The 19,354-nt window shown below is 44.3% G+C and overlaps 1 protein-coding gene across 5 annotated transcripts in view; it reads left to right on the top strand.

Annotated features, from left to right (window-relative positions):
- Positions 1-19,354, top strand: part of hectd4 (HECT domain containing E3 ubiquitin protein ligase 4) — a 268,113-nt gene that overhangs the window by 131,223 nt on the left and 117,536 nt on the right. For all 5 annotated transcript variants that reach the window (XM_085961398.1, XM_085961396.1, XM_085961397.1 and 2 more), the window contains exons 18-29: positions 184-308; positions 2,414-2,567; positions 4,070-4,179; positions 5,836-6,043; positions 7,248-7,367; positions 7,676-7,780; positions 7,935-8,098; positions 9,550-9,792; positions 10,836-11,028; positions 11,779-11,883; positions 13,034-13,122; positions 15,954-16,129. In XM_085961398.1, the coding sequence (XP_085817524.1) occupies positions 184-308; positions 2,414-2,567; positions 4,070-4,179; positions 5,836-6,043; positions 7,248-7,367; positions 7,676-7,780; positions 7,935-8,098; positions 9,550-9,792; positions 10,836-11,028; positions 11,779-11,883; positions 13,034-13,122; positions 15,954-16,129 (1,792 nt within the window). The remainder of the gene's footprint in view (positions 1-183; positions 309-2,413; positions 2,568-4,069; positions 4,180-5,835; positions 6,044-7,247; positions 7,368-7,675; positions 7,781-7,934; positions 8,099-9,549; positions 9,793-10,835; positions 11,029-11,778; positions 11,884-13,033; positions 13,123-15,953; positions 16,130-19,354) is intronic.

Below are 19,354 nucleotides of genomic sequence, written 5' to 3'. Positions count from 1 at the left end.
GCAATTCATTCCTTTTAAGCAATTACTACTGATGGCGTGAAATGCTAATTCATGTGTCTCAGACTTGGTTGTTTTTAAACTTGAGAGTTGCAATTACCCTGTTGCTATCTTTTGTTGGAAGGATAGCTCTTGCTGTACATTATGTGTGACTCACTTGCCTTGCTATTTTGTTCTTCGATGTAGGAGCTCCAGACCAGTATCTTGGCGCTAGCCACCAAAATCCTGGCAGGATGTGATGAGGTACTTGAAAAACTCCAGCGGGTTACCACGTCTGTTATTAACAGTGAAATGGCTGACAAAGAGCACAGGTCAGTACAGCTATTAATCTTAACCTGGTAAGTTCATTTCATGATTTATATACTGGATATATTTCCATAGTCACTCTCCCCCACCCCCCTTCCAAAAAACTCAATGGTTAGCACTGTTGCCTCACAGCGCCAGGGACCCGGGTTCGAATCCGGCCTCGGGTGACTGTCTGTGTGGAGTTTGCACATTCTCCCCGTGTTTGCGTGGGTTTCCTCCGGGTGCTCCGGTTTCCTCCCACAGTCCAAAGATGTGCGGGTTAGGTTGATTGGCTATGATAAATTGACCCTTAGTGTTAGGGGGATTAAATACGTGGGGGTTACGGGGATAGGGTGGGATATGTGTTGGTGTAGGGGTTACGGGGATCGGGTGGGATATGTGTCGGTGCAGGCTCGATGGGCCGAAATGGCCTCTATCTGCACTGTGGGGTTTCTGTGATTGTGATTCAATGGTTTGGAGCACCCTTAGTTACTAGTGTGATTGCGTGTTTCTACTTTAATGGAGACCATTGAGTTTCAGCACCACAATGCCATAATTTAGATGTGCGTGTTCACACATGCTCATATAAATAGTGTACATTTTTTGCCTCATCCAGTGCTACACCTCATCTCTGGTTGCAAAGGTGGTTTTCCAGACCTGTATCCATGTGCTGAACTTGTTGGTGCTTTGTCCAGTTTCTTAATTAAATATAATCCTTTTTTAACAAAAATGACATCTTTACTTTAATAGTAATAGTTGTTAGTGCTGTTGAATCTAACTTGAGTAAATATATAACCTTCCTAGTCCATGTAGTGGTTAACTGGATCAGTAGTGTCGATTTGGTAGTTGAGAGTGCCCTCTGGTGGAGATTTAAGCTTTATTTGGTTGTGGGATAGTGCTGGTTTGTACCGTTTAGACTGGCCACTTTGGGCTATTCACACTGACGATCAACAGCAAAAATCAATTCTGTAATTTTTTTGTATAACTGTTGAAATTACTGATGTGACTGTTTTGTGCAGAAGCCAGGATAGTAGTTCTAGTGATTAAGATTGTAACCCCTCTCTCCCTCAAGTGGCGTATAGTTCCAAGGGAACAGGCAGACCTTTTGTTACCGTAGCCAATTGTTTTTACTGCACAGGGAATTAATTACTTTTTTCTCTCTTTTCTCACACTCTCACTTTGTCTTTTTCTCTTTCTCTTTACCTCGCTCGCGCTCTCTTTCTCTCGTTCTTTCCCGCTCGTGCCCTTTCCTTGCTCTCTCCCTTAATGGAGATGGATTAAACAAGTGGGCAGAAGAAAAGGATGCAGTTCAATATAACGAAGTGTGAGATAGAAATAAAAAGACTAACCTGGAAATCAGGCTCAAACTGGAAATAAATATGAATTCAACCAGCATCTGTGGGGAAAAAAAAAGACAGCTTAATTTTCTAGGCATTAAATTTGTAAGAATTGGGGTAAATGCACTGATCAAAGACTTGGCAAAGTGGGTTATTTTTCCTGGAGATGAGGTCAAGGGGTGAACTAATTGGGGGGTTTAAAGTAAGAGAATTGAGAAGGTATATGGGGGAACAACTTTTTTTCTTCTAGTAGGAAAATGTAGAACAAAGGAACAGAATCTTACCATTTGAGCTGAGGCAGTTAAAAGCAAAGCTCAGAAAAACTTGAGTTGTAGGAATGTGGAATAATAGCTGGGAAGTCGATTAAAGCATTTAAAAGGAAGAGAAATTATTTCTTGGAATAACTGTATTAAGAAAAGGGATCTTGTGATCAGCAAGATTTTTGCCACAGTTAACAATAATAGCGGAGGTAGCTCGATGGGCTGAATGGCCTACTCCTGTTTCTGTGCATGAAACATTCTGTTGTCAACCAATATAACACTGGTGCGGAGGTTACTGGATAATGATCAGAAGTAAGAACCCATCTTCACCCTCCCTGCTCCTTCTCTAGCCCTGGAATGCTGATTGCTATTATGTCCCTGCTGCTGAGAGCTAACTTAATAAAGAGTAGAGATTGAATCTTTCAGAGAGCCAGTATAGGCACAGTGGGCCAAATGGCCTCCCTCTGTGCTATGAAAGTCCATGATTCTTGTTGACTAGTTTGGTTATAAGCTGAGATTGGTTCTTCACTGCAGGCTGAAGGGCTTGGAACAGATCACTAAGGCCACTATGTTGGGCCATTTGCTGCCAGTATTGCTGACCTCTCTGATGCACCCAAACCTGCAGACCCTGATCATGGCGGATGCACTCATGCCACAGCTCGTCCAGCTTGTTCTCTACACCAGCCAGGTAAAGAACTGCATTTTAAAGTTTGATCTGTTTTGGAATATCCATTTATAATGACTTGAATCTGAACTTTGAAGTGAAAGTGCATAACCCCACAAGTTTCATATTATCTCCAGTTATTTTTTGATGTCACTTATGTTTTGTAATTTATTTTGGTTTTATCAGCATTTTGTTATTTCTCTCTCTCTCTCCCTCCCTCCCTCCCTCCCCCCCCCCCCCCCCACGCACTGTTTGTCGACCATGAGTAAGTGTGTGAAAGTGGAATGATTTAACATCCGCATCCCTTCCAGGGTAGAGGGAAAGGGAACAGAGAAGAAAGATGCTGCCTTCTGTTTAACATCTCCCTCAGTTAACCTCAGGAATTCAGCTTGCAGGGAATTTTGGACATGAATCTGTGCCATGCTCCTCTGACACAGTTGCATTGGTATAAGAACAGGCAGCCCCACTCTCTCCTGTTTTCAGACATTTTTTTCTTTCCTCCTCTTGCAAGTTTTCTTCTCTTCTCCCTTCCTCTCCTGAAGGCAATAATTCCTTGCCAGGGTGCCATTACAAGTTACCCAAGTGAGCAGTTAATTATTCATACACTAGCCTTGATGGTGAATGCTGAGCGGGTAGTTGTTCCCACCCTCAACTGATGTCCATACAAGTGGACTTCTAGTAGGGGTTGTTGGGCAGCAGTCAGGAGTGACGATCCCTGGCCAAGCTTATCTACCTTCTGACCCATGTGAGATTAACTAACTCTTGAACTGAACCTGGGACCTTCCAGGTCTGTATGACTCAACTACTCAAAATTGCTGAGCCATAGGAGCAGCTTTGTAGTTTGAAAATAAAATTCTTTGAAGCATTTTAGTAATGTATATTTCCGAAAGTTCACTAATGAGTTTTTTTTTAAAAATTGGGCACAACTGATGAAGATTGGGTGGGGAGGCGAGGGATTGTCATGGTCTGTGTTGTCAGGTGTGCTACTGAAATGCAGGCACATTTTGCATTTCCTATGTTTTCTGTCCCAGTGCTGTTATTTTACACTCATCTACTGGAACTGATTAACTCGACCAGCTCTGGTATCGTTTTCTGCAGCAAAACAAGTAATCTACTTGGTGAATCATACTGTGAGCTCGTGGTTTGCCACTGTTACTACTCCTCACTCATGCCATGCACTGTTCCCTAAATGAAAGGGCAGGCATATTTTATGACCTTTGCTGGTTTTGCTTTCTAGCCAGGTGATGGAACTTGTGCCATATGATTTTCTTTCCTCCGCCCCAACTCTTGGACTGTCTATCTTGTAGAGTGTGTGAGGCGGACCCACATCTGATCATCAAGCAACTCAGCTATCCACCTTTTTATTTTTTTTATTTTTAAATTTACAAAATGTTTGAATAGAAAATGATCTGTGTTTCAGTAGTTGACTAAATCATTAATTTTTCAGATGATTAAAACCTTGTCTCTCTGCTTGACTCACATTCATGACTAGTATGCAAAGTTCAATGTCCTGTACTTTTGTGCAGACTGCCTTGTTGTTGAAAACACAAGCTCCCGTTTTCACGGAGATAGGTGATGATCCCTACACAGGAACTGAACAGAGCCAGAAAGGAAAGCTCTCCTCGTTGGATGACAGGTGATGGATGTTAATCTGATTGTGATACAATTTCATTCCACGCATTTTAGTTTCAGGAATTATTTCACATTTAAAAAGGAAATGGTTTGACAAACTGAGAAATTTGAGTTTTCCACCTTGATATTTGCCATCGCGATTTAGTCTTTGTGGATGTTACCGAGTAGCTGAGGTTGCAGTTATACATTAGCTATTAATCTGAGATTGGTAGCTACAATATCGATTTGCAGCTGCCACACTTGACTAATACCGCCTGGCTGTGGACCTGATTCGTGCGGTGGGAAGAGTTCTGCATTTATACATGCCGCCTGGCTGTGGACCCGATTCGTGCGGTGGGAAGAGTTCTGCATTTATACATGCATGGGCAGAGCTCTGCTGCTGGCTGGTAAATTTTAAACTTGAATGTTGGTAGGAACATTGATGCTTTCAAAACATTTAAATAAACTCTTAAGTTTGTCGAGTGTCTAGGAGATCCAGTGGATCCTTTGTGCAATTTTTGAACCCACTGGAGATAATATGCTCCAGTGCGGTGCCGAGCCAGCAGCGAGACTGGCTGATTCAGGAGACCTCCTATTGCTGTGGAATTAAGTCTATTGCTACAAAAGTGCCACTATAACCACACTCTTTGATAATTAGTTGATTAAAAGTAGCTAATTTTTTTTACTGTTTTTTGTGGTAGTGTATTGAGACAGTTACTTTTAACCTTGGTTACTGATATAGGATCATATGAAAAATGAGGGACAGCAGATGACATACAGGCCCATCCAGTATGTCCCATGCAATTGTGATGTCTTGTGTGTCATAATATGTGTACACTCCACCCCACCCGGAGTCAGTGTAATCTCCTGGGAGAGGCGAAAAACAAGATTAAAAACCCAGGCCAATTAGGGGGGAAATCTGGAAAATTCTTCTCCTACCCCCTTAGGCGATCAAAACTATTCCAGGAGACCACTCTAGCCCTGATAAATGTCAACAGTACCTGCCTCTTGTATGAGGTGATCTCTGCCCTAGACAGAAATAGGTTCTGCTCTCGCTTAAATGAATTTAACGAATCAGCGTACACCGCACGAGCCAGCAGCTTATTCCACTGTTCTCTGGAAAAAGAACCACCTGCTAAGAGCTAACCTAGTTCTGCCTTTACAAAGCTTGAGATTGTTACCCCTGGTCCTCCGTAACCTATTTAGTTGAAACAATATATGGGCGCAAGATGCTGACTGTACCACCTACTGCCAGGCGTATTAAGAACATAAGAAATAGGAGCAGGAGTAGGCCATTCCGCCCATTGAGCCAGCTCTGCCATTCAATGAGATCATGGCTGATCTACCTCAACTCCACCGTCTCGCGCTATCCCCATATCCCTTGAAATCCTTAATATCCAAAAATCTATCGACTTCTGTCTTGAATATACGCAACGGCTGAGCATCTACAGCTCTCTGGGGTAGAGAATTCAAAGATTCACAAACCTCTAAGTGAAGAAATTTCTCCTCATCTCAGTCCTAAATGGCCGAACCCTTATTCCGAGACTGTGATCCCATAACCCCTAGTTGAGGGCTTAAATCTTTCATTTGCAGTCTGTTGGCTTGGTATAGGATTGTTTTGAAACTGCCTGAATTAAGAGTGGTATCTGTTAGAATTACTAAATTAATTCCTTTTCATTAGGAACTACCGTATGCTGGAAGAAAAGGAAGAGCCTGGCTTTCTGACTGGCTTGAAGATCCCTGCCCCATGGGCAGCTGGGAAGACGGTAGAAACAGTCCATCCTGTGAGAGACAACTATAAGTTCAAAGAGACTGTCCACATTCCTGGTGCGCGCTGCCTCTATCTGAGGTTTGACACTCGCTGCTCCTCCCAATATGACTATGACAAGGTAAATGGATGACAAGAACATTGTAATCACATTCAGTTTGTTAGCATTGAAGTTCAGCAAGATGGGTTTAACCCTACTTGTTAAAAACTGGAGGGGGAGAGCTGTTGCAGAGATTGTATGTAGACAAAATTGTGCAAACCAGTGTTCTTCCTATTTATAATTCTGGGTGGGCCAGCACTGGGCTCTCATTCAGAGGTGCCAAGTTCAAAATCCCAGTCTGAATTGTCATTGAAACTGCTTCCCTCAATGAAGCAATCCATTGGACCTGGAGAAATCCACATTAAATGACTTCAACACGAGTATCTGAAGATTGTTTATACCTGGAGAAAACACCACAGATAGCTCTCCTCATAAGGAACCACTCCCTCTGCTGTATGAAAAGCAGAAAGAAGAATGGGTAAAAGAGACCAACAAAAGAGAAATTACTTTCCCATTTACAATCAACAAACTTTAACTGGACTCCAAAGACCAGTGTGTCTGCAAACTTCTAAGCAGAATCTGTGGGCATCTGAGATGGGGGCGTTGGGGATTTGTCACAGCAGCTCTCAAAGTAGGTCAATAAACCTGAGAAAATGTCGGGCGGATGTTGTGTATACAGCGAAACTGCAATTTTGAAATTGCATCGCTGGTTTTGTTTATCTCCCCCTCACAAATCAGATGAGAAATTTGCGTTTGCATTTTAAGGGCATCTTCTGTTAAAGCTTGTTTGATCGTTCATTGGCTTAGTGAAACAGTGATGCAATCGTGCTTTGCAAACAGCACCAATACCTGAAGAGACTCTGCTTTCTTGGCTGATAACTTGCCTGCTTTTGAAACAAATACATTATCAGCTTTTTTTCTTGACCTAATGCCTATCTCTTCCAAGTTTTCTGTTCCAAGTTTTTCTGCCTCCCCACTTCCTCTGGGTTTCTTCTGCTTCAAATTGGTGTCCATGACATGTGCTGAACTTTGTTTCAAGAGTAATTTATCTTTATCCTTATTGAACAGTTTAACCTGTTTGTATTTGCCTTAAACTTGATTTTACTGATTTGAGTTCCTGCAAATCACAAAATCCTCTACACCCTATTTTGAGTGCTCTAATGTTTTTCATTAAATTTCTGTCTGAAATATTTTAATACGATTAATAGCCAGATTATTTTAAACGTGACTGTCTGGACTGACGGGGTATTACTGTCCTCCTATTATGTGCAATTTATTTTTGTAGCTGGTGATATATGCAGGTCCAAACACTAACAGCAGGAAAGTAGCAGAGTATGGTGGAAATACGCTGGGTTATGGAAGTCGCAGTGTACTGGGAACTGGATGGCCTAAGGACTTGGTCAAGGTAATTAAAACTGTTAAGTATATACACAGCGAAAAACTTGATAATGAGCAAGATTGTATTTTTCCTTTTAATTAGTTGAGAACTGCAGTAGTTCTCCCGTGTAAATAGTTTTGAAATAAATTAGATTTTTTTCCAGAAAATGCAGTTAAATTCTGTTGTTGTATGTATAATAGATACTGAAATGGAGGAATTGAAATCTGATAGTGCAAAGCCACTGCTCCATACACATTAGTCTTATTTAGAATTGAAGCCACGCCAAGTTCAATGAGGCCTGAAAATTAAATCATACGCATGTATTTGTTTGTCAGGTTGAGGGGGACACAGTGACATTCTCTTTTGAGATGAGAAGCGGACGAGAGCACAACACACCTGATAAAGCCATGTGGGGATTCGCTTGTACTGTTCGAGCTCAGGTAAGGTAGATAGTTTATTCCTCCAGTTTAATTGCCATATATGTAAACATGGACATGTCTCTGATCGTCACAAGTTTGACTTTGATGCATCCTGTTGCATTTGGCAATTCGCTTTAGAAACCTCTGCTTGCTTTGATTATTTGGTTTGTTACAGGAGTCGTCGGAAGACGTTTCTGGGGGGCTCCCCTTCCTTGCTGATCTTGCATTGGGTCTCTCTGTATTAGCCTGCTCCATGCTACGGATCCTTTATAATGGACCTGAGACAACTAAAGAGGAGGAAGCATGTCAACAACTGCTCAGATCAAAACTGCTACAGAGGCAAGTTGCCCCAATTATTTTCTCATTTGCCAAATTAGTCTTCTCTCCTCATTTCAGAGGGTGGGAAATTACTGTGTTGCTCCCTGATTGATCTCTGAATTGAGTTTTTAGTGCTCGAGTGCTTCAGCTACTGGGCTGTTTAAAGCCGTGATCTTCATACTAAAATGTGTGTAGTAGAAGGCTTTTCAAGACTCTGTGATTGTCAAGTGTTATTTAAACAAGTGCACTACATGTGACTGGTTGCTGCATTGAGTTAAACTGTTTTACTTCTGGATTCAATTGCTCCAATTTTGCATGCCAGAACTCCTACCAAAGAATGAATGTTGCTGATCCGAGAACGCGATGGTTTTTTAGCATGCTGAGAATTGAAAGAAAGCTTTCTCAGTTAGATGGCTGTGAGGGTCCTATGTGAAATGAGCTTGTATGGTCTTGAGCCAATTTCTAGAGGTATAGCCCAACAGCACAAAACTGTCCTCAATTCTGCACTAAATTGACATTCTCGCGCAGACCACAAGATAAACAACCCTATTGTTATAAAACAGTATATCTTTCGACTTACTGAGTAACACCATGGTAGATCTGCTATGTAATTAAATTCTTCATGGGAGTGCTAATAACTTCAAATTGGTTACTGCGTGGCTTGGAACAGCCAGTCCCAATGGAAAACGCACATTATCTGGACCTGGAATCCCACCAATCTTGGCTCATTGCTAAGGAAATAATGTGATTTGAATTCCTTTTCTTTAATTATATTTTGAGGGAATTGTGCATTGCCATAGATAAACTCTTTTGAAATGGGTTGAAGGAGGTTGGAAGCTTGCTCACCTTTTTACAGGAGAGCAGCTAACCATTTGAGGTTGTGGTTCCACCAGCAGTTGTGAGATGGGCATGTCTTTCGGGGTGCCTGCTGGTTTTGATTAACAGCTCCATGCTTTGAGCCCTCCCCTCCAATTAATTGAAAAATAAATGCTGGATTATTTTTAACTTGTTAATTGCGAGATATGAGAGCTTTCAGAGTTTGGGATTTTGTAATTTTAGTAAGCCAGTGTGATTTATATACTTGCTGCGGTTTTACTTATTTTAATTTTACTTACTGAATCGGATTTGCAGCTACTGCCTGAGTTGTACAGTCTCAGTGTTGTTTGTCTATTAGTTGAAGAGATTTTGGAGCTGCTGTTTGCAGTGTACGTGTTGATTTAATGAGTTTATTGTTCACCTGAGCATGCTACCTGTGCCTAAGGTCACATTTCAGTCAAAGGAAGTGTGGATATTGTCCTTAGTACCGGACATCAGAGAAAGTATCTGGTGACTGCAAATCATAACCATCCTGTACCCAGCACTGACACTGCTCAACTTGAACACACATTCTCTTGCAATGTCAAAAATAAAATTGTGCAATTTTTGTGCTAGAATTAATTATAACATAAATCTTTCACATCTCTCTCTGACAGATGCCAGTGGCAGGTTGAAGCTAACGGTGCCTTATCTCCTGCTTTGACACCGAGCCCTTCTCCTCTGCCGCTAACTATCGAAGAAGACAGGGAGTTCACATATCCTTGTGATGCACTCGCACCTCCTCCTCCGATCACTGGGCACTACTTTGATTTGCCGAGGATTCGTCTGCCGCCTGGAATAATGGGAAAACTCAGGGAAATATCTGGCAGAGCAAGACCTCAGTTCAGACTGAGTATTAAGTGAGTGTGACCCTTTAAATATCAGTGCTTCTACCTTGTGAGACACAAAAAGGGGCTTTGATGCCCTAACATTTCTGAAAGTGTATAGGATCGTAGGAATAAACAGTGGAGTCTGGATAATTGAATACTTCAGCCAACCATTTAGTTCTATAATCTTTTATATTTGCTGATGGTCTCTCTCCCTGGAGGGACTGACTCTTGTGGTATGGTTCCATGGGTGCCAGCTGCCCTCTGGCATATGTGGCCATTCTTCATGTCAAAACCTAGATAATGAGTGCCAGCAGGCTATTGAGGGCTCATTGCAACTGAGCCTGATTGTGTTCTCCTGCCATCCACACACTCCCAACACTTTGCAGCAGCAGTCGAGGAATAATGATCAAGGAAGCAGATGCTGGATTTTTTTTTTTTCCCACCTTCCCCCAGCCCAGGGCCACTGAGACCAACTATAGCGACCACATTATTATCAAAGAATAGATCTGTTAACAAAAGACTGGTGATCAAATTTGAGACTTTTGTAGTTTTAATGGCTCCGTTTAACACTGTGAAGGCACTTGCTGTTGTGCGATGTTCATTTCTACAGAAATAACAGCAAAAATATATAATTACAAAGATAATTGTATCATGATAAAGCATTAATTACAATTCTTACTCCACCCTTGCCCCTCTTTCTCTTCTGTTACTCCCTGGGCTGGAAACCCATTCCAGGAGCTGTAAGTTGCACATGCCACAATGATGTAATAAACATCTTTCCACTTAATAGCTTGGTGCAGATATTTATGGTGATGCATTTGTCAAATTTGATGCTGACCATTATAGCGAAAGAAAAGGTACATTCATGATCAGTGCAGTAGGCTGCCATCAGGCTGTGCGCTCTGTGTGAGAAGAGCATTGCTCGATATGGAGTTGTTTTTTGTACTGCGAAGCCAGGTTATTTAAGGAATATTCAGGATTTGAATTGTCAGACTTGACATTCTGGTGGTAGTTTTTAAAGTGAAGATTGACAACTCTCTCCCTAATGACGCTTTTTACCTTTTTGATTGTAGGGAAGTGATTCAGCCTGATGTGATGGAGGAAATGGTGGTGTCATGTGTGATCAAACATTTGAACTTGATTGACGCGCTGCAGTCTCTGATTAATTTCCAGTACCGTGAGGAGCACCTGGAAGAGTATGACCTACTGTGTAAAATAATGGGAGAAACTTTCAAAAAGCTTAATGCTATGGAGAGGCAACTTCAGGTAAAGTTGGGGGGCAGAAGGGAACCTTGATATGCCTGTTTTGGATGGGAGGAGAATGTAGGCATGGCTGCTTTTGGAAAGGGGGAATGTGAGGGAGAATCTAGAGGTATTCGATTTGGTGGATAGAAATCTTCATGGGTTCCCTCAAGCCATCCTAAATTGATGAGTTGTAACAAGAACATGTGAAAACAAGATTATGTTGTCTGTATGATGCAAGTCCAGCAGTTAATGTTATGATTCAATGCAACATTTTGTGATTTTTTACCGTTATCAATGATAGTAATACATTTAACAGTTGGGGCACTTAAAACTTCATCTTGAAATCCTAGTTTTGACTGCAAGATGTATTTTTTGTTAATGTTTCAACTAAAAATGGTGTGTTTATTTTTTTATTAATTCTCACCTCTGGTCTTTTCGCCACAAAAAATATTCTGCTATCATTCCCTGACACAGGGTGATCAGGTGGCCACCTCTCAGGCCTGTTGGGAGGCGTCTGAGAATGTATTAAACTAACTTACCCCTTCAATTACCTCTAGCTCTTCCACCGTATGAAGGAAGTACTGAATCTCTTCTCAGTGCCTCTTTGATAACCTGTGACTGGCTCTGGTTTGTATATCCAACTGTTTTATTCCAACAGATTGTGCAAACCTCTCACTCCTGCTCTTACACACACATCTAGATGTTTTCTCATATCCGTGTGTTCCTCAGGATGATCCTATATATGCTTTATTGATGTTTGTTATCTCTTAGAGTGTAGCGGAGCTTGAGCAGAAATGGCAGAATGAGACTGAAGATGGCCAGCAAGGAAAACTGGAAAACAATGTGCCGTTCTTCCATGACTATCACTTCAATGAGGTTAGCATTTGAATGTAAAAATGATTAAAGTAACTTTTGCCGATAATGTAGAACTTAAACTATTGACTTCACACAGTCCTCGGGCCTTAGTTTGAACTTTAGGGAGCTGAATCCAACACATTGGCCATCCACATATGTGCCAAAATTAGTCAGAAGCATCATCTTGTGTTAATTGTGCGTTTCATCTCGAGAGAAGTGAGGGGGCGAGTGGAGGACATCTTTTGCTCCAATGTACTGTGCCTCTGTGCTGCCCTGAGAGATTGCTGGCTCGATGGAATGCTACTGCTTGCCTAATATCTCACAATATGTGCAGGCCAAAAATTCCAGGTACTAAGAGAAGGGATTCTCTTTGCAGGAGCCCGTTGCAAAATAAGTTTCTCAACTTGCCCAGGATGCTGAAAGAGCAAAATGGTCTGGAGTTCAGCAATTGTATATGATCAGTTTTGTGCCTTTACATAAAGTGCATATGAATATGCACAAATTTAGGCAACATTGAGAGATGGGATAATTGTGCACTGAGTTTTTGATTTGGTAAGTTGTTGTAAGGTTTGGATCTGTGAACCTTATTGGATATCTGGTTTTGTGTTCATGTCAACAAAAAGAAGAAATAATGGACTTGCATTTTTATAGAATCTTATCATGTGCTCCAGTGTGCTGTGCCTCTGTGCTGCCCTGGGAGATTGTCCAACTATATTACTTTTTGAAGCAACACTGTTGCTTTGTCAAAAAATATGGCAGCCCATTTTTTGTCCCAGGAACAGCAAGTGAGATGAATAAAATAACCAGCTAAACTGTTTTTGGTAATGTTGGTTGAGGAAGGAATGTTGGCCAGAACACCAGAAGAGTTTCTTGCTCTTTTTGAATAGTAGTATGGAATCTAAATCCACCTCAGTGTCTCTGTTTAACATCTTGTCTGAAAGACGACATCCCTGGCAATATATCACTCCCTCCGTATTATCTTGAAGTACCTGCCTCAATTCTGTAATCCAGTTCTGGAGTGAGGTGAAAGCAAAACTTTAAAATAGGTATTCTTGATGCTGAACTCGTGGAAGCGATTATCTTGTGTAACACATCACACAGTCAATCACATTGGTTGAAAACTGATGAGTTGATCCCAAAATACAATTGTAATACTATTATTTTTCTCCAGAGTAAAATCAAGGAGTTGGAGCTGCTCTGCTCCCTGAAGGAGATGCCGTTTGACTGTAATGACTTGGAGAACATGGTCCTTTTATTAAGGTATGATGACATTAGCTGCTCTAGTGGCTTAGTGGGTAGAAGCGCTGCCTGTTGTGGTATTAAGCTCTATTAAACCAAAGGTCCGAGGTTTGGTTCCTAGTCTGTGCTATGTTAGCTGATCGTGGGCAGTGAGGAGGTAGAAGTTCTCCAATTGTTCTCAGGAGCAATGAGGCAGGGTTCCTGCTCCTGATTGATTTCCAATGACTCCTACTAAAAATGCATGCTTGTGAATGACAGGGGAACAGAGAATTAGAAGTGCATACATGTCACCCTAAAGACAAGCAAACAATGACCTATTCTGAGAAAAACTTGTCAAATGAAGTCTTGAATCAACTCTTTGATGTTTATTCACTCTGTAGTTGAGCCAGAAAGGCTTAATCCCTTGTCTGAATTAGTTGATTTTAGTTAGGGTAGTGGTAGGCTGATTATAATTGGCCACTTGCTTCCTGATTTAAGGAGGGAAAAATCGACCAATGTTCCCATTTCCAATTGTAATGCAGCAACCACTTCTGGAAAGGTAACCTATCCCTCCTCGTCCTTCTTAACTTGTCTGCAGCCTTTGACACGGTTGACCACTCCATCCTTCTCCAACACGTCTCCACCATCATCCAGCTGGGTGGGACTGCACTCGCCTGGTTCCATTCTTCTCTGTCTAATCGTAGCCAGAGAATCACCTGCAACATCTTCTCTTCCTGCTCCTGCTCGTTACCTCTGGTGTCCCCCAAGGATTTTAGCACCCTCCTATTTCTCATATACATGCTGCTCTTGGCGACATCATCCGAAAACACCGCATCAGTTTCCACATGTACGCTGACGACACCCAGCTCTACCTCACCACCACTTCTCTCGACCCCTCCACGGTCTCTAAATTGTCAGACTGTTTGTCCGACACCCAGTTCTGGATGAGCAGAAATTTTCTCCAATTAAATACTGGGAAGACTGAAGCCATTGTTTTCGGTCCCTGTCACAAACTCCATTCCCTTGCCACTGACTCCATCCCTCTCCCTAACATCTGTCTGAGGCTGAACCACACTGTTCGCAACCTTGGTGTCATATTTGACTCTGAAATGAGCTTCCGACCACACATCCGTGCCGTTACTCACCGCCTATTTCCACCTCTGTAACATCGCCCGTCTCCGCCCTGGCCTCAGCTAATCCACTGCTGAAACCCTCACCCATGCCTTTGTTACCTCTAGACTTGACTATTCCAATGCACTCCTGGCTTGCCTCCCACATTCTACAATATGTAAACTTGAGGTGATCCAAAACTCGGCTGCCTGTGTCCTACCTCACACCAAATGTTCACCTATCACCCCTGTGCTTGCTGACCTACATTGGCTCCTGGTTAAGCAACGCCTCAATTTCAAAATTCTCATCTGTGTTTTAAAATCCCTCCAGGGTGTGTCTCTCTTTCTCCTCTCTCTTTCTCCTCTCTTTTCCCCCCCCCCCCCCCCCCCCCCCAAAAGAGATATCTGCGCTCCTCTAATTCTGCCCTCTAGAGCATCCCTGATTATAATCGCACAACCATTGGTGGCCGTGCCTTCTGTTGCCTAGGCCCCAAACTCTGGAATTCCCTGCCTAAACCGCTCCTCCTTTAAGACGCTCCTTAAAACCTACATCTTTAACCAAGCTTTTGGTCACCTGACCTAATTTCTCCTTATGTAGCTCTGTCAAATGTTTTGCCTTATAATACTCCTGTGAAGCACCTTGGGACGTTTTACTGCATTAAAGGTGCTATATAAATACAAGTTGTTGTTGTAAATTTGTATTTGTGAACATCTGGTGAGGGCAGGAGCAGCTCAGTTGTGATGCCACTTTCAGTCGACCAGCCTGCCAACATTCATGGTCTTGGCTCAAGCTTGAAAGAACTCTTTTCCAGCAAAGAGTCCACACTTTCAAATAAAGGGGGTGGTGGGGGGGAGGAATTGATGATAACTAAAAAATAGTCCTAAATATAGGTCTGCAACTTGTGAGGACAAGTTACAAGTGACTATTTTAGTGTGAATTAACATCAACCTTCAGAACAATTTTAAGAAGCCAATCATTAAAATTCAAACAAATTTAGGAACATTATACTGTAAACAGAATTAGAATCTAGCCAATGTTGTAGATTTAAATGTCTACAGGTGATAAGTTCCCTCAGTTCCCATCTCGGAACTTTTTTGGAGGTTGGGGTACAGTTGATGCTGCTACCTGGAAGTGTAATGTGTGTGTGTGTGTGGTGCTTACTGTGCAGTAACCTCACATGCTATTCTGGTTCAGATCCCATTCAAACAAAAATCGCTTGAGGCTTTGTCAGACCTGGCGTTCCATTGACATATGGCTCATCTGTGGCAATGCCATTTTATGGTGTTACGTAACCAATCTTTCAATGTGAAGTACGTGCAAGTGGACTATGGGTTGAAATGCTGAAGGTCAGCATGAAATGCAGACCATTGGCATATGAGGGTGGGAGGATGCGGGTTTGTATCTCCAACCTTATTTCCCCCCTCCCAGTCTGAATCTCTGTTCAAGTGTCTACTGAAGCTACTAAGTAAAACTTGAAGAAAAAGCGAGTTGAAATAAGATTCAATTGAGCTGTTGTCATAACTCAGTCAGCTGTGAATGATACTCCTGGGTGGGGAAGGTTCAGTACTGGACGCTACTGTAAAAGCCACATTGCTGGCCTGAACAGCCTGTAGCAAGAACAAATGGTCTGTTGTGACACTGGAGGCAGTTGGTCCTTTGACTGGTGTCGCTGTACCTCTTTTTACACTAAATTTCAAGTAGAATACATTTATTTGTGCTGTTTATTGTTACCCGCTTTTTAATTAAAATTTTCTTTTGTACAGCGAGAAGTTTAGTCAGGAGGTGAACTCTTTGGTGCCGAAGTCGTCGCATTCATTAGCAAAGACGAAAGCTTTGGTGAAAAGCTTGATGAATCGGGCTGAGCTGTTGTTGCACGTTACCATAGCAGCACAGTCTGGTCTGACCAGGAGTATTTCAGGAACCCCAGCTGACACACCAGGTACTGATGCTGACTTATGAGGGTGGGAATGGAAAGGATAAGAGTGTGGCGGAGTCACCAAAGGACTCAGAGCAGTTGTACATAATTCCTTTAACAGCAATGTAGTTACTGCCTGTGTCTGTACCTTTTTAATTACACTGTTTAACTGTACTATGTCTAGTTACCTTTACAGTGCGGTTTCAACGTGATGACGTCATGCCGTTAGTCACGTGATTCCCCAATGGCGGGGAGAACGTGATGACGTCATGACGTCAGCTTACAGACCAGAGGATCAGTCCTCGTGGCGCCTTCAATGAGAGCAGACCTGTATTCGATGTATTCCAGCAGTTTCCTGTTTAAACCTGTTTTGTTCCATCAAAGTTCGTTGTTTTGATTGCCTGAGTCGTACTCAGTCTTTTCGTTAGGAACCTCCGTTCCTACATTGGTGACCCCGACTTTCGTGAACCGTTTTCGCGGAAGATCTCCAGCATGGACACGAACGCCGTGACTCTGAAACTGCCACAGTTCTGGGAGCAACAACCAGACGCCTGGTTTATCCAGGCTGAAGCCCAGTTCGCCATCAGGAACATTGTCGCGGGATCAGACCCGTTATTATTACGTGGTCTCCGCCCTCGACAGCGCAACTGCCTCACGGATCATCAGCCTCCTCGGTAGTCCTCCAACTGACAGCAAGTATGATACGACAAAGGCGCGGTTGCTACAGGTTTTCGGGCTCTCGAAGTCCGAGCGTGCTCGCTGGCTCATCACGATGCCTGGCCTCGGGGACTCCAAACCGCCTGAGCTCATGAGCCAAATGCTCACGCTCTTGGGTGCCGAACCGGAATGCTTCCTCTTTCGGGAGCTTTTCCTCTACCAAATGCCGGAGCAGGTACAGGCTGCCCTAGCCAGATCCGACATTACAGACTGCGCCAAGCTTGCTGCCGAAGCCGATAAGATATTCACTGTAACCCAGCAGTGCTGCGCCCATCCCCCACAGACGCGGTTCCAGCTTCTCCTGCAGCGGGCTGGTGCTCCTACCACGCCCGTTTTGGCGCGAAAGCACGATGCTGCCGTTCCCCCTGCAGTTTTTCGCCCAAAAAAATAACACAGCTCCTGCAGCGTCCATGGCGAAGGAGGACCGGGTCTAACGGGCGCTCCGTGGTTGCGATGGCCGTCGGATCTACGGGGAAACTTCTTTATATCACTGATTCCCTATCGGGTCGATGTTTCCTTTGTGACACCGGGGCACAGTGTAGCATTCTACCTGCGTTGAAGCTCGATATGCTGGCTGGGAACCACGGTTTTTCCCTCGTAGCGGCTAATGGCGCAGCAATTCGAACTTTCCGAAAGCGGCGGGTCCAAGTCTGTTGCGGCGGTCACCGCTTCTGTTGGGAATTCGTCACGGCCACAGTCTCACAGGCCATCCTAGGGGCGGATTTTCTGTGTGCCAACAGCCTCCTTGTCGATGTCCGGCACCGCCGGTTGATCAACGCGGCCACCTTCCACTCGATTCCGTGCTACCACGGTACCACCGTTGCACGCTCTATTGCCTGCACTTTCCCTCCTCCGGATGACTTCACTCAGCTCCTCGGAGAGTTTCCGGAGCTGACAAGGCCCACCTTCTCCTCGGCCACGAAGCATGGTGTTGAACATCATATCACCACTGCTGGCTCCCTGGTTTATGCGCGGGCTAGAAGGCTCGAACCTGGCAAGCTCGCGGCTGCGAAAGCGGAGTTCGACACGATGGAGCAGCTCGGGATCATTCGCCGATCCAATAGTCCCTGGTCTTCGCCTCTCCACATTGTTCCGAAACCGGCCGGCGGCCATGCGGTGACTACCGACGCCTGAACGACGCCACCACTCCTGATTCCGCATATTCAGGATTTCTCTGCCCATTTGGCGGGAAATTCTATCTTTTCTAAAGTCGACCTCGTCCGGGGGGTATCACCAGGTTCCCGTGCACCCGCAAGACGTCCCGAAAACCGCAGTCATCACCCCTTTCGGCCTCTTTGAGTTCCTGCGGATGCCGTTTGGCTTGAAGAAAGCGGCACAGGCGTTCCAGCGCTTAATGGACTCCGTGCTCCGAGACCTAAGCTTCATCTTCGTCTACCTGGACGACATTCTCATCGCCAGTGCTAGCAAGGAAGAGCACATCTCCCATTGGCGTACCCTCTTTACGCGCCTCAGCCAGCATGGTTTAATCATCAACCCGGCCAAGTGCCAGTTCGGCCTGCAGCAGATCGATTTCTTGGGACACCGCATAACATCGGACGGCGCCGTCCCCTTAATGACGAAGGTGGAAGCGGTTACCTCTTTCCCACGCCCGCCAACCGTCAAGGCCTTGCAAGAGTTCCTGGGGATGGTCAACTTCTATCACCGTTTCGTCCCTAAGGCGGCTCAGCTTATGCAACCCTTGTACGGGGCCCTCAAGGGCAAGTCCAGTAAGGATCCAATCAGCTGGACAGCCGAGATGGACCAGGCATTCGTCGACACCAAGAGCACTTTGGCCAACGCAACCATGCTGGCGCACCCACTTCCAGGTGCCACCATTGCCCTTACCATGGACGCGTCAGACTACGCCATCGGCGCAGTACAAGAGCAGTGGGTCAACAGCACGTGGCAACCGCTGGCATTTTTCAGCCGTCAACTACGGAAAAATGAAAAAAAATACGGCACCTTCGATCGGGAGTTACTGGCCCTTTTCCTAGCCATTCGCCATTTCTGGTTCTTATTGGAAGGATGTCCCTTCACGGCTTTTGTCGACCACAAGCCTCTAACGTTCGCCATGGCCAAGACCGCCGAACCGTGGTCTGCTCGTCAACAACGTCACTTAACGTTTATTTCCGAATTTACCACGGACATTCAACATGTGTCTGGTAAGGACAACCTGGTGGCGGATTGACGGTCCACGCGGTTCACCTGGGGATCGACTACGCCCTCATGGCTGCAGATCTGACTCTGAGGTCCAATCACACAGAACCGTCCCCTCTAGTTTCCAAGCGACCGACATCACTTTCCAGGCCACAGGCGCCACGCTCCTTTGCGACCTCTCCATGGGCGTTCCCCGACCTATCGTGCCAGTCGTATGGCGCCGGAAGGTGTTTGATGCCATACACGGGTTGTCGCACCCTGGGATGAAGGCTTCACAACGGCTTATGTCGGCGAAGTTTGTCTGGAAAGGTATGCACCTCGATGTCCGTGACTGGGCTAATAACTGCGTAGTCTGCCAGAAGGCCAAGGTCCAGC

Source organism: Somniosus microcephalus, chromosome 19, assembly GCF_052327205.1.
Source record: "Somniosus microcephalus isolate GS21.2 chromosome 19, FLI_Smic_1.0, whole genome shotgun sequence".
Taxonomy (NCBI): Eukaryota; Metazoa; Chordata; class Chondrichthyes; order Squaliformes; family Somniosidae; genus Somniosus; species Somniosus microcephalus.
Note: the sequence above shows the minus strand (reverse complement) of the source record. Positions and strands in the feature narration are given on the sequence as shown.